General features: G+C 53.2%; 1 protein-coding gene and 5 non-coding genes across 6 annotated transcripts in view; 3 read left to right on the forward strand and 3 right to left on the reverse strand.

The window, feature by feature from the left end:
- Fcrl5 (Fc receptor like 5) overlaps positions 1–6,138 on the forward strand; it is a 34,344-nt gene extending 28,206 nt beyond the window's left edge. Inside the window, exons 14-15 of the mRNA XM_090341626.1 lie at positions 1,553–1,584; positions 6,031–6,138. Of these exons, the coding sequence (XP_090197752.1) occupies positions 1,553–1,584; positions 6,031–6,138 (140 nt within the window). The remainder of the gene's footprint in view (positions 1–1,552; positions 1,585–6,030) is intronic.
- A 495-nt stretch (positions 6,139–6,633) lies between these two features.
- On the forward strand, positions 6,634–6,704 carry Trnag-gcc (transfer RNA glycine (anticodon GCC)). Its single transcript has one exon. It is a non-coding gene; the product is annotated as a tRNA-Gly (tRNA).
- Positions 6,705–7,162: 458 nt separating this feature from the next.
- On the reverse strand, positions 7,163–7,234 carry Trnae-cuc (transfer RNA glutamic acid (anticodon CUC)). Its single transcript has one exon. It is a non-coding gene; the product is annotated as a tRNA-Glu (tRNA).
- A 302-nt stretch (positions 7,235–7,536) lies between these two features.
- On the reverse strand, positions 7,537–7,608 carry Trnag-ucc (transfer RNA glycine (anticodon UCC)). Its single transcript has one exon. It is a non-coding gene; the product is annotated as a tRNA-Gly (tRNA).
- A 596-nt stretch (positions 7,609–8,204) lies between these two features.
- Positions 8,205–8,276, reverse strand: Trnad-guc (transfer RNA aspartic acid (anticodon GUC)). Its single transcript has one exon. It is a non-coding gene; the product is annotated as a tRNA-Asp (tRNA).
- A 596-nt stretch (positions 8,277–8,872) lies between these two features.
- Positions 8,873–8,955, forward strand: Trnal-cag (transfer RNA leucine (anticodon CAG)). Its single transcript has one exon. It is a non-coding gene; the product is annotated as a tRNA-Leu (tRNA).
- Positions 8,956–13,970: the final 5,015 nt, after the last annotated feature.

The raw sequence follows: 13,970 nt of genomic DNA on the forward strand, positions 1-13,970 counted from the left end.
AGGCCTGGGTTTGATTTCTTTGTCCCATATACACAGAAAAAGCCAGAAGTAGTGCTGTGGCTCAAGTGGCAGAGCACTAGCCTTGAACAAAAACTGTCCAAGGATAGTGCCCAGGTGCTGAGTTCAAGCCCCAGGACTGGGAAGAGGAGAAGGAGAAGGAGAAGGAGAAGGAGGAGAAGGAGAAGGAGAAGGAGAAGGAGAAGGAGAAGAAGAAAGAAGAAAGAAGAAGAAGAAGAAGAAGAAGGAGGAGGAGGAGGAGGAGGAGGAGGAGGAGGAGGAGGAACAGCAACTGGATGCAGTGGCTCATGCCTGTAATCCTAGCTATACAGGAGGCTGAGAGCTGAGGATCAAGGTTCAAAGCCAGCCCAGGCACAAAAGGACCTGAGATTCTTATTTCCAATTAACCGTTAGAAAATGGGAAGTAGGTCTTGGCTCAAGGGTAGGGCAGTAGCTTTGAGCTGAACAACTCAAAGACAACACCCAGGCCCAGTGATAGGGCAGTAGTCTTGAGCTGCAGAGCTCCAGGACAGCGCCCAGGCAGAGTTCAAGCCTCAGGATCCACCAAAAAAAAAAAAAAAAGAACTGTGTGGTTTGCCTCCCCCTTTTTTTTCTGTAATAGCCTTCTAACACCTAGGAGCTCATTCAAACTTACAACTCTTTTTGAGGTAAACACTGTGCAGAGACCTTCAGTGATTTGTCTGAAGTCATAAATCACCCCCTCCCACATACACACACACACACACACACACACACACACAAAATGCCCTCCAGAATCGAAACTCCCAGTGCAGTTCCAGGAATCCTTAACACTCAGCTCGAAGTAGACAATGCCATGTTTTGCTCCAGTGGGAAGATAATTTAGCATTAACAATAACTTCTAACATCTATTACGTGAGCAATTCTTATTGCTAGGTACAGTTCTGATGCAGATCTAAATACAGTAGATGCATATGTGTACATATCCCTTACAATTGTACCTGGAACATCTTTATGCATATATATACATGTACACTGTGCTATTCATGCATGTGATAGGAGAGCAAAAAGGATACAACTCTTCACTGCATGATATAGGATAGAAATTATACAACCACAAACATATGACATATACATGCATGTGTATGATACATTTGTTGTGTTATATTTGTTCACCACTAACCTATAGGCAGATGCCATGTTGGCTTCCATCATCGTATAGATGAGGTAAGACAAGAGAAGTTGTGTGACTTGCTCCACAGCTCAAGGCAGACCCAGGGCTCCATCCACCATGGACTTTAAAGCCTGCTCCTAGTTACTTTGCCTCTTCATATCCATATATGAACCTAAAATCAAAGCACTAACAAGAGAAAAATGTCCTTTTCTTCTTTTTCGAGCCCTCGGCTCAGCACGCAGAACAAAGTGTGAGGTGATATTGGTCAGTGCTGTGAGCCTTGGGACCGGATAGAATACTTGCTGGGCAGAAAGAGACTTAGGGGAACTGGGGAGGCCTAGCAGCACAGGGACAGGACCGCAGAGCAGTCTCCATAGCTGAATACTCTTCTTCTTTCCACAGTGGCCTCTGAACCCACGGTCCCTGTGAACAAGGTGAGTGTCCTGACCTGCATGGCCTCCTATCTGGGCCCATCATCTCTGCAACTCACCCCAAGCTCTTCCCACCTAGGAGTCCACTGTTATCTATGCGGAAGTGAAGGTGGCACGCATGCCGGCATCCAGGCCCAGCAGTTATCTTCCTCAATGAAACACACATCTGAGCACACACATCTGCCCAGCTGTTGTCTCAACCCCTGAACTTCTCCATGGGACAGAAGGATTCCCAAAGTGGGAGGATTCAGCCTGCCCCAGGCTGCATCTATAGAAGCCTTTGTGTCCTATGCCACTTGCTCAGTGTAATGAAAGCTAGAGCCCTGCTGGACACCTGCCTGTTTCCAGGGCTACAGTCCGTGCTGGTGGTATTTTTATAAGTTGCTCTGTTTCCTGGCTTCTTTGGTAAGCTTCAGATGTGGTTACTGTTGGTGTTCCTCAACAAGATCATCCCCTCAACTGTGCTCTTAGGAGTGTATCTCTGGTGGGGTCCCTGCCATCCCATGCCAAATGAAAGGCACATATCCCAAAGATCAATGGACTAGCTTTCGACCTCCCTCTCACAGGTCTGTATTTTTTTCACCCTTTTGAAACTCTATCTGAAATTCTAAGGTCAGCCCCTGACTCCCCAATAACTTCTTTCCTGCTCGTGTGCCAATATCTACCCATGCGAGTACGTGAAGTAAGCCTGCAAAGTCAAGGTCAGGAGCACCATGCTGGACTAGAGGAGGTGCTCAATTACTGTTTGAGTGGAAGAACCAATGATTGAGAAACTGAGGACAACCAAACTGGCATTAGACACAGCATACACTACCCCAAAACTCAGAAGGCCTTTCCCTTGAGTAAGAAGTAAAGAGAAGGAGCTGGGATGGAGAAAATGGTTCAGCAAGAAGGAGGGCTTCAGGGCCAGGAGTTTGGCTTACTGGTAGAATGCTTGCCTAGCATGCACAAAGACCCAGGTTCGATTCAGAGGACTTTAGTATGCCACTGATTACATAAGGTTCCTGGGGAAATGCAGATACTGTGACTCTGAGAATCTGTGTGAAGCCTGAGGTTCTGCATTTCCACTTTCAACAAGCTTCCAGGTGATGCTGGTCCAGGGATCTACCTGGGAGTGAAGATCTGTGAGGCAGCTCCCCTGGGCCTCTGCTAGGCATTCTGAAGGATCACACAACAACCTGAGCCATCCTCCAGCCAGGGGAACGTCAGTGCTGTGGCTAAATTTCTCTGTTACTGAAGATGGTTTGTTTCCTCACACTGTCCAATCCAAGCTGCTCAGGAGCCTGAGCGCTCTCAGGCTGAGACCTGAGGATAGGGAATCAAAGCCAGCCTGGGCAGGAAAGTCTGTGAGACTCTTATCTCCACTAATCTATACCCCCCCCCCAAAAAAAAGCCAGAGTAGAGAAGTAGTTTAAGTAGTGGAGCACTATCTTTGAGTAAAAAGAAGTACAGAGGGCCAGGAGTTCAGCTTAGCGGCAAAGTGCTTGCCTAGCATGCACGAAGACCCAGGTTCAATTCCTCCGTACCACATACGTAGAAAAAGCCAGAAATGACACTGTGACTCAAATTGTAGAGCTCTAGTCTTGAGAAAACCCAAGGACAGTGCCCCAGGACTGGCAAAAAAAAAAAAGAACGAACGAACTTCAGGGACAGTGCACAGACCCTAAGTTCAAACCTCAGGACCAGCACACACACACACACACACACACACACACACACACACACACGAATGAACACTCAAGAATGAACAGTGGGAATGAATGTACTCTCCAATCAAGGTGATTTCAAGGTGATTTTCTTTCTCCTCTGAGCCATGGATGATTTGTTCCACTTGCATGATGTCAGTCACATCTCCTCTTGATCTCTGACTCTGGTACACTGTGGACCATTGTAAGCTTTACTAAAATAAAAGCCTTCCTAGGGCACTCCTCTACTCCTCTTACCATTCCCCAGACCCTGCCTGTCGTCCAGGATGCTCTACTCCACTCCCTCCCCAGCCTTTCTGCAGGCTCCCCTCCTGGAAGGCCTTTTCCTTCAGTCTCCCAGATGGAACAGTGGGGGGTGGGGGTGGGGGTGATGTATGTCTTCCCATCACTCTTATCATTGCCCCTATGTGTTGGAAGTCCCTGTGGGACTATACTCCCGGCCTCTCTCTTCCCTCACTCCTTCCTCACTTTTCAGGGTAGGATCAGTGACCAGACTCCCTGGTGGGCTTAAAAGGAGTGTGTGGGCCTGCACCATTCAGCCCCACTGTCTCCCTTTCTCATGATCAAGGGAATCTCACAGATGCTCATGTTCACCTCTGTCCTACATTTCAAAGAATCTGCCTTTTTTTTAATAAATAAAAAGTGCCTGCAGTTTCAGGGACATAATTCCAATCTCAATGTCAGGTACATGAGATGTCAATCCTAGAGAAATCAAAGGAGAAATCAAGAGGAAATATACATAGTAAAGAGGGAGGCTCCTGCTTCAGCCAGAGCAGGGAACTTTGCATATTGATGACACTTACTTGGCACAGGCTAAGTGGGGCTTTGTAGCATGGCTAGTTTACAACTCCTTATTTGAAGCTGTCATTGGTTTGGAGCTGACTTTTCTTTGGGCTGCCAAATCTGGAAAAGGAGCTCTCAGACCAGTGTTTTATGGCTGGTGACAAGGACATTGTCCTAAAGCTGTGTGGCTGGGGTGGCCATCAAGTGTTGCTGAGCAGATGCACTGTACTGTTCTGGCTGGAGTGACTACTGCCATGACTTGTGTGGTTCCTGTAACTGTGGGTTCAGGTTCTCAGGTAATGATGCATGTCCTTCCTCATGTGTGAAGGTATGGCTGGACCCACTTCCACCATGGGTCCCTAGCAGAGGTATGAAGGTGTAAGGGGAGAGGGTTGAGAAGATATTAAATCTAGTGAGTAAATTTCATTTAGTGAGTAATTTAACAGTGCAAATGTACTATTGAGAAACACAAAAGCTTGATAAGTGGACAGACATCTGTTAAAGGGAGCAGGGAGGGTTAAGGGGAGCAGGGACTGGTGCCATCTGGAATGCCTAAGAGTTCCCCGCCCCATTGTGGAAGGTCGACAATGGTAAAGCCCAGCCACCTTGACCTTCCCCCCCCCATGAGGAGGGATATCTGGTACAGCCCAGCCATCTTTGCCCTTCTAGGGAGGGGCAACCTTGACCTTCTCTCCACCCCCATGAGGAGGGATATCCGCTTGGGTGGGGGTGGGCCTGCTTTGTGTGGAGACCTTCCCAATTTGCACGCCAACTCCAACTAAGGTGATAGGTAATTCAAACACTGGTCTGTAACTCCATTGGCTACCTGCATGTGGCCGGAGCTGGCAATGGTCCCTCTGTGTATGTAACTATCCCATTGGCCACCTGTGTGGCCAGGTTCGACCGCGTGGGTTTTGCCCTTAAAAACCCTGCATGAGAGCCGCTCGGGGTCACAGTGTCCGCTCCCGAGTCTGCACTGTGTCCCTGGCCGGTCAGTTCACTATCTACTTCCCCAATAAATTCACCTTTTTATATGAGACTGTCTCTGTGTGGTGGACTCTGGTGGGACGTGGAATCCCCACCTGGAGGGATGTAGAATCTCCTCCTCTTGACCCCACAACACATCCCAAGACACTAAGCAAGTCACTTGTTGCAATGCTGGAGTCAACTTGGACACACCCACCCCTGTATGTGTTCTACTTCTTTCTTAGCCCCGCCTGTTCTCTTTTGTGCTCTTTTTCTAGAATGAGACTCATCCATCCTGTGCTAGCACATGGCCTTCTGCTGCAAGCTATTTTCTAGGGAATCATCAGACAGCAGGTTCAATAGGCTTGAGGCCAAGGAGAATTTGAGCCAAATAATAGCCTGGCAGTATGTAGTTGTCAGATGCCATGTCACTGGCTGGTCAGGAAGGATGGGGAAAGCCTCTGCCAAGCCAGGAGTCTTCAAAAGATGCCCATCTGTCCTTGAATGTAGCTTCCCTGAACAGATGTGGCTGCAGCAAAGATTTGATCGGAGAAGGAGGAGAAGGAAGAGGAAGAGGAGGAGGAGGAGGGGTGGGGGGGAGGGGGGAAGTTGTTTTATTACAGTCTTTGATCTATTGGAAACTGGAGCAAAAGTTACTGCTTTAAATGCAAGGCAGTTGAGGCTCTTCAAGAGGTTTGTGGCAATGATTCACCTGGATGGTCAATTTGATTGGAGAGTGATGCCTAGGAGATTAGTAAAGCACACTTCTGGGTTTGTCTGTAAGGATCTTTTCACAAAAGGAAAGACTCTCTGTGAAAAACCCTCTTCCCATAGAGGGAAGACCCAACCTGAAGGTGGGTGACATGATTCAGATGGAAGAAAGGGGGAAGAAAGAGAAATCCTGAGAGAGCAGCCTCTCTCTCTTGCTCCCCCCCCTCCCAATCCTTCCCCTCCCTCTATCACACCCTACCTACCCTCTGTCTGTCTCTGGAAGGTGGGCCTAGGCAGCCACTCACCCAACATCCACAGATTTCTGCACACGGAGGCTCTAGAGGGCCCCTGTGCCACCTCCTGTCCTGTTCACCACTCCTCGGGACCCTGATGTCTACTCACCATGTTCCCCAACAACCCCTTCATTTCTCTCCATACCAGGCCCAGGGTGATGCTGTGTGTGTCTTGCTAGGAAATCCTCCGCCTCCTCCCCCTTCTCCTCCTCCTCCTCCTCCCCCACTTCCTCCTCCTCATCCCGGGGCTCAGACACACAGGGCACATGGCATGACAGGGCAGGGCACGACCAGTGTCCTGACGAGAATGACAACGCTGAACCCGATCGGTGGTCCAGCTGGGATAGCCAGGGTCGGGACGGGTCCCCTTCACGCCCTCCCAGCCCACCAGGCAACACCAGGCACCCTGAGGTCCTCTCCTCAGCCGGCCTTTCCTTCTACTTGCCCATCGCCTGGCTCCCGGTGCCATCGCGAATCCGGTGTCATCTTGAGTCCTGGATCAGAGGCAGCTCTTGGAGGGCAGAGAGGTAAACACCATCCCTACATGGCGGGAAGCACATCTGGGGCATGATCAGGACCAAGCCCCCGTCCCTGCATGGGTGGTTCAGTGGTAGAATTCTCGCCTGCCACGCGGGAGGCCCGGGTTCGATTCCCGGCCCATGCAAAATCTTTTCGCCCTCTCCCCATACAGAGAAAGGGTCCCATTGGCCCATTGGCTTCAGATACAGCTCTAAGGGATATGGACACAAGTATATCAATTGTCATTTTAGCCCTCAGAATTGTACAGAGCTCACATGACAGATGTTAGAAGTTCCTATTGATGCTAAATTACATTCGCGTGGGAGCGCTGGCTAAGAAAGAAGGGCAGGTGGAGAAAGCTGAAGGTGACAACATGGGCGTTCAAGACGTGGGCGTGGGGGAGGCGGTGAAGAGGAAAGCTGCCAGGCAGTGCTTCAGGAGGAAGGGTCAGTGCACAGAGGGAGTGTTTGCTGGGGTCCTGGACAAACGAGCTACAGAGTCAGTTTCCGATACAAAATAAAAATAAAAAATAAAAACGATGTCGGAACTTTGTAAGGTGTTAGGAAGGAAAACGAAAATCCGATTGGGAAAAAGAAAAGGCACTTCCCTGACCGGGAATCGAACCCGGGCCGCGGCGGTGAGAGCGCCGAATCCTAACCACTAGACCACCAGGGAGCGCGTATCTGGCTCTGCAGTAAGTGCCTCTTGCAACCGAGCCGCTCTGCTGGGCACTCACTGCACAGGTCCCATGAGTTTGGGGGTTTGGCTGGCAAAATTAAAATAATAATAAAAGCTGGCTGGAGAGCCTGGCCTCGCCTACCTTCCCATCCCACCCCATAAGCCAAGCTCGCCCTCCGAGCAGCCCGCCGTGGTGGCAGGCTGGGCCAGTCCGTACGAGCCGGCCGGCAGGACATGGCACCTTCACTGCCACAGGCGGAGCCACAGCTGGAGCTGGCTAAAAGATCAACACACTGCGCTGCGTTGGCCGGGAATCGAACCCGGGTCAACTGCTTGGAAGGCAGCTATGCTCACCACTATACCACCAACGCCGCACGGCACGTCCAGCACACACAGGCCGCCCGGGACTGGCGCGCGTGGCCAGCGCTCCTGCGGCGTGGGCTGGGGCTGGGCTCGGGAGCCCCGGGCCTCGCTTCGCCGGGGGCACGGCCAGCTCCAGCCACCCCCGGCCCGGCCCGTCCTGCACAGCGCCCGCCCTGAGCTCCCGCCTGCTCCACACTCGGAACGGGCGGGCTGGCGAGCCTGGCCGCCCGCTTCCTCCCGGGCGCCCTGCGCGCTCCGGCCGCCTGGCTGCTCCGGAGCCCTGGGCTCCGCGGCTCCCGAGCCTCCCCGGCGGGCTGGGCGCGGGCGCGGCGACGCGACGGCCGCAAAAGCCACGGCGTCTCCCTTCGTCGCCACCCGCGCCACACAGCGCCCACTTCGGGGGACCGCCTGCTCGCTCGCTCGCTCGTCCGCGCGTCCAGACCCGTGACGGGGACCGCGACGCCGACGGCGCCTCAGCGACCGAGCCCAGGTGGCCGCGGGGCGCCCGGGCTCTGCGCTGCCGGGCCGTCCCGAAGAGGGAAGCGAGGAGCCGACGGCCCGCGGTGGGCCCAAGGAAAAGAAGAAAGAAAACAAGGAGCGCAGTCTCCCCGTCGGGGAATCGAACCCCGGTCTCCCGCGTGACAGGCGGGGATACTCACCACTATACTAACGAGGACGACGCCGCCGCCGTCTGGGACACACCGACCCTCTCCACACACGCCCGGCCCTGCAGCCCTGCGGCCCCGCGGCCCTGGGGCCCCGCTGTCCCGGCCCCCGCGCCCTGCCACAGCCTCGGCCTGGGGCCCGCGCCTGCCCTGCCTGGCCTCCGACCCGACCAGCCCGGACTCCAGGGCGCCGCGCCACTCGGCGCACTCTGCCCACGAGCCCGGCCCCACCCGCCTGCCGAGCAACCACCCGGCCATCCACCCCCTACCCCAGCCCCCGCCCTCGCCCGCCCCGGACGCCGTCGCACGCTGCCACCGCCTGAGGACCAGAGCAACAGGCGACGGCCGGCCCGCGCGGATGCGGGCAGGGCCCGGGGCTTGCGCGCCTCGGGCTGGCAGGCCAGGCGACGCCGCTCGATCGCGGCCACGGGCGTGGGGTTGGCCGGGTGGGACTGAGCCCCCGAGCCCTACCGCTGACCTGCCCTACCCTCTGCCTGCCGCGCCGGCCGCACCGCCCGCCCAGAGCACCCCGAGGGAGCGCGGCACCCGGCCAGGGTTCACGCCTGCTCTGAGCCAGCTGAGTCGTGCAGCTGCACGCAGGAGTGCAGTCAGGATGGCCGAGCGGTCTAAGGCGCTGCGTTCAGGTCGCAGTCTCCCCTGGAGGCGTGGGTTCGAATCCCACTCCTGACAATATGTTTTGTCCAAAACACTCAGGGAATCCTGCCTTCTCGCTACCTATCTTGCCCAGAGCTCGCTCTCGCAACCTGGAGCCCAGATGCTACCTCCGTTGCATTTTGCTTCACGCCATCCACCCACTGGCCCTCGACCTACCATCTCCCTTTACCCTCACCATTCACACCCCGCACGCTCTGGCTCGGGCTTTCCCTCGAACAGACAGACCCCTGACCAGCAAGCCCACAGCGACCGAGACAGCCGAGAACTCGCCCCTGCCCGGTGCGTTTGGCAAAGCCTCCCGCCGATGGGCCACTTGCCCCAAAGCCGCACCTTCCTGCGCACAGAGGCTGTAGAGGCCAAGCCTGGGCGTGAGACGTCCTGTCGGGCTCCAGTCCTCGGCCCCTGCCCGGGGCCCACCCCGCCCGCCGACCCACCCATTCCATCTCTCCGCCAGGCGGAGGGTGGGGAAGGCCCTGCCTCGACGTCCTCCTCCTCTCGGGACGGCTTGGCTCGGGGCTGGGGGAGACGGCTGGCCGGAGATGGCCCCAGCCCGGGAGGGGCAGGGCAGAATGGGGAGCGGAGGAGTGACCAGCCATCCCGAAACAATGACCCGCGGGAGTGGACGGGGCCCCCGACACCCAAAAGCACCCCAGGCGCAAAGCGCCTGGCCTGGGCCGTGGGAACACACCCGGGAGGCCCACAGCACCGGAAGCCATGCCCCTGCCCCGAGCGTGGCACCAGACAGGCCAGGCCAGGCCCGGCAAGCTTCGTCCAGAGAGCCCATGCTCACTTTGGCGAGCACAGGTGGCCGTGGAAAGCCTGGCGCTCCGCCACCCGCGGCGCGCAGCGTGGCACGGCGTGGCGCGGCCAGGCAGGACTCGGGTGGCGACGCTGCGGGAAGGAGCCAGTCTACCTCTCGCTCCCCACGCCCCTGCCCGCCAGCTCCAGGCGCCCACCGCCCTCCGGACTGACTGTCGGGGAGGCAGCCTTTCTTTCTACTTGCCCCGCCGCAACCTCTCTGTGCCGTCGAGGATCCCGGCGTAAGCCAACACTGGCTCGCTTACAGAAGGCAGGGAGGCAACTGCTGTCTGCGGCTGCCACGAGTCCACGTCAGTAACACCATTAGGAGAAGCAAGTCCTTCACGCATAAGTGGTTCAGTGGTAGAATTCTCGCCTGCCACGTGGGAGGCCCGGGTTCGATTCCTGGTCCATGCAGTGCCCTCCCTCATTACATTTTGGTCCTGTGCCTCGGCTACTTACTTTCCTCCTTGCCCACATGGACATCACAGACACATTCTCCTTTTCCCTTCCTTGCCCACCACTCCTTCCCTGCAAACAGCCCACCGCACTGCACCTGCACGCTGGCCTGGACACCTCCCGGGCCTTCACAGGATCTCTGCTCTCCATCAGCGCCCCAGCGTCATCCACGCACACCAGGCACCTCCCAGGACTTCCAATAGAATCACCATGTGCACACTGCGACCTTGCCTGTGTCCCCCAGAGCTACAGCATGTCTTCACATCTCCCCAGCTCCACCGCATGGGTCTCGTTTGGACCAAGGCATTGTAAAGCAGTAGAACAGCTCCTGGCGATGGGTACGTAGCTCCTTATTGCGGCCACTACCACTCACTATTTAGCTTCTCTGAGCTCTGGTTACCTGATCTTTTAAGGCAAGAAAAGTAGCCACAGCGGCTGGACTGGATTGCATTGAAATGGAGATAAGCTCTGTGAACAATGGAAGCAGGTGGTTAGGCACCTGTGCTCCCTGAAAAGCTTATACTGGTTTGCATTTGCCTTTATAGGTCCCTCCCTCCTTATAGTGAAGCAGCTGCTGAGGTGTCCAAAAGAATAATTCAGAAGACAATGAAAGAAAGTCTTTTAGCCATTTTAATGTGAGAGGCATAAGATACATAGACAAGGGGTATGAGGTATGGGAATGGATGTTGTCATAATCCCAAAGATAGATTTCCATGATTTGGGTATGATCTGATCATTTCCTATAGAAATTAAAATCAAAGGGGTGATTTCCCCAGAAACACTCTTCTAGGTCTCTTAGTAACAAAGAATAAATTTGTTCCTGAGATAGTTTCCTTGGTTCAGACCCTGGCATATCCTGCAGTTCTAGAGCTTCTGGCACCAGGCAATTGAAGAGATTAAGGGATGAAAAGATTTTAAGGGTGCCTGGTTTTCTGGGCTCCTTGGGGCTGTTTGCTCCATGCACAGCCCCTAACCTCCTTTGGCCATCTCAGCTTCATTATCCTCAGTTATAGCTCTTAGGTGAGCTTTGAAAAGCCACAGTACAAGCCCAGTGGAACACTCTAGCCCAATGTTAACCTCATGGCTATTGGTGAGTGAATGGGAGAATTGGAAGAATTGGTCAATGGATAAAGCCTAGAACAGGTACCTCTCACTCACCCTCCTTCCATCTGCCCATGGTGCCTTCTCTCAGTTAAGGTAACTGTCACCTGGCCTCACCGAGAATAGGATACCTTCTGAGGTGAGGGGGAAAGGTGCTGTATCTCTAAATCATAGAGTGATGGTGGTATACCGAGGCCAGGTACCCACCACCCAAAAGTGCCAGGGATTCCAGGACTGTGATGAAGATGGCCAGTTATTGAATTCCCAAGGCTTATTGTTAGAGGAGATCTCAAAGGCCATCCAATCTTTTCATATTCTCATACTGGAGTTTCTCCACAGCATCTCTGTTGACATATCACCCAGCCATACTGGAATAGCTCCAGGTCTGGGGAACTGTACCACTAAAGGCCTGTAGTTACAGGTGAGAGCTGGAAGGAACCAGCTGGTTCATTCCATGCTAAGTGGGAAGTTCTCAGGTTTCTGGAACTTCATCTTGCTTCCTTCCTGCACGCCAAATGCTACCTCCCCTCATTCTTGCCCTTAGAGAGACTCTGCTCCCTGTGTTCAAATGCCTGGCAAGCATTGCAATGGGTGGAACCCCACTCGCATCACTGCCACTCACTTGTTTGCTCACTGGATATAAATTCAGTGTCTACAGCTGACCCAGGCACTTAGAACTCATGGGTGAACAAAGCAAGGTGTGTGTGGGTCTGTGTGTGTCTGTGTGTCTACGCTGTCTCTTACTTTATCGCTCCAGGCTGGTGCTCTACCACTTGAACTGCAACTCCATTTCCAGTTTGGGGGTTTTGTTTTTTGTTTGTTTAAGGTTTTTTTTCCTGCTAATTGGAGATCTGGTGTCTCAGGACTTTTCTGGTGGGGCTGGCCCCAAACCACAGTCCTCAGGTCTCAGCCTCCTGAGTAGCTAGGATTATAGGCATGAACCATGACTCCTGACAACAGAATAGATTTAAAACACACACACACACACACACACACACACACACACACACACACACACACAAACACACACGCGCTAAGAGTTTGGCCTAGTGATTAAAGTGCTTGCCTAGCATGCACAAAGACCCGGGTTCGATTCCTTGGTACCACATACATAGAAAAAAAGCCAGAAATGGTGCTGAGGCTCAAGTGGTAGAGCTCTAGCCTTGAGAAAGTCCAAGGATAGTGCTCAGGCCCTGAGCTCAAGCCCAGGACTGGCAAAAAAAAAAAAAAAGTATTGTATGCTATAATTTAGAAATTGGTATGTGCCACAAAAGAAAAAAAGAATAGAATAAGAGAATTCAAAGCAGTCATAGAAAGCTGCAGTCATAAATACAGAATTCAAGGAAACCGTCATAGAGACAGTGACTTGATAAAAAGGCATGGCGATTCGGTGGCCCTTTGTATACTCATGGGCAACAAAGGGAGAAGTGCCAGCAAGTGGGAACAAGTCACAAAGCATCATCATACCTGACAAACAGATCTGAGGACAAACAAGAGGGAACAAGAAAGAGTCAGGGACAGCTGGGCATGATGGCTCATGCCTTAATCCTAGCTACTCAGGAGGCTGTGATCTGAGGATCAAGGTTCAAAGCCAGCCAAGGCACTAAAGAACATGACTCTTATCTCCAAGAAGTGGTGCTGTGGTCAAAGGGTAAGGCAGGAGCCTTGAGCTGAAGAGCTCAGGGATAACACCCAGGCCCAGACTTCAAGTCCCACGAGCAACAAGAAGAAGCAGCAGGAGGAGGAGGAGTCAGGGATGCCAGGTCAAAGACTACCACAAGAGCCAGGCGAGAGATTTTGCTGGTTCAGACCAAGATGAAGAAGGTGGCAGCAGGGATGGTGGTCAGAAATGGTGCGGTGCACATTCTGAAGGTAACTTCCCCAGAATTTACTGATGGATTAGATGAAAAGTACAAGAGAAAGAAAAGAGTCCATATGATCCAAGACTATTAGACATGAGCAGCCAGATGGATGGCAACTCCATCCTGAGATGATAAACAGTACGGATGGAATAAATTTATGAGAAAAGATCAGCAATGCGCTTTTGAACAAATTACATTTGACGTGTGCATTGGATGTGTGTGTGTGTGTGTGTGTGTGTGTGTGTGTGTGTGTGTGTGTAACTGCCAAGCACACAGCTCTGTAAGTGTAGATTTAGAAGAGAAGTCTGGAGACAGACCTCTTGGTCACTGGAGTGAGTTGGCATGAGAGCATCAAGGGAATGTCCCGTGGCAGAGCAGGTCTTTATAACCATTCCAGAAACATGTTTTAGTGGCCAATTCTGCAGGCCAAATGAGCTCATCAACTTACCCTTTCCTCTCCAACAGTCCACAAAACAGCATTTTTTTTTTTTGCCAGTCCTGGGCTTGAGCTTAGGGTTTGAGCACTGTCCTTAGACTTTCTCAAGGCTAGCACTCTACCACTTGAGCCACAGCACCACTTCTGGCGTTTTGATATGTATGTGGGGTACCGAGGAATCGAACCTGGTTCTTCGTGCATGCTAGGCAAGCACTCTACCATTAGGCCAAACTCCTGGCCCCCCACAAAACAGCATTTTATCATTTATTGGTCCTTGTGTCTCACGGTTCTACATGCATGAGCTCATCCTATGCTGAAGTACCACACAAAGGAGCTGCATGTTGCCAATGTGACAGATGACTGTGCCATGATGA

The sequence above is a fragment of the Megascapheus bottae genome, chromosome 10 (genome assembly GCF_031878675.1).
Source record: "Megascapheus bottae isolate mThoBot1 chromosome 10, mThoBot2.hap1, whole genome shotgun sequence".
Taxonomy (NCBI): Eukaryota; Metazoa; Chordata; class Mammalia; order Rodentia; family Geomyidae; genus Megascapheus; species Megascapheus bottae.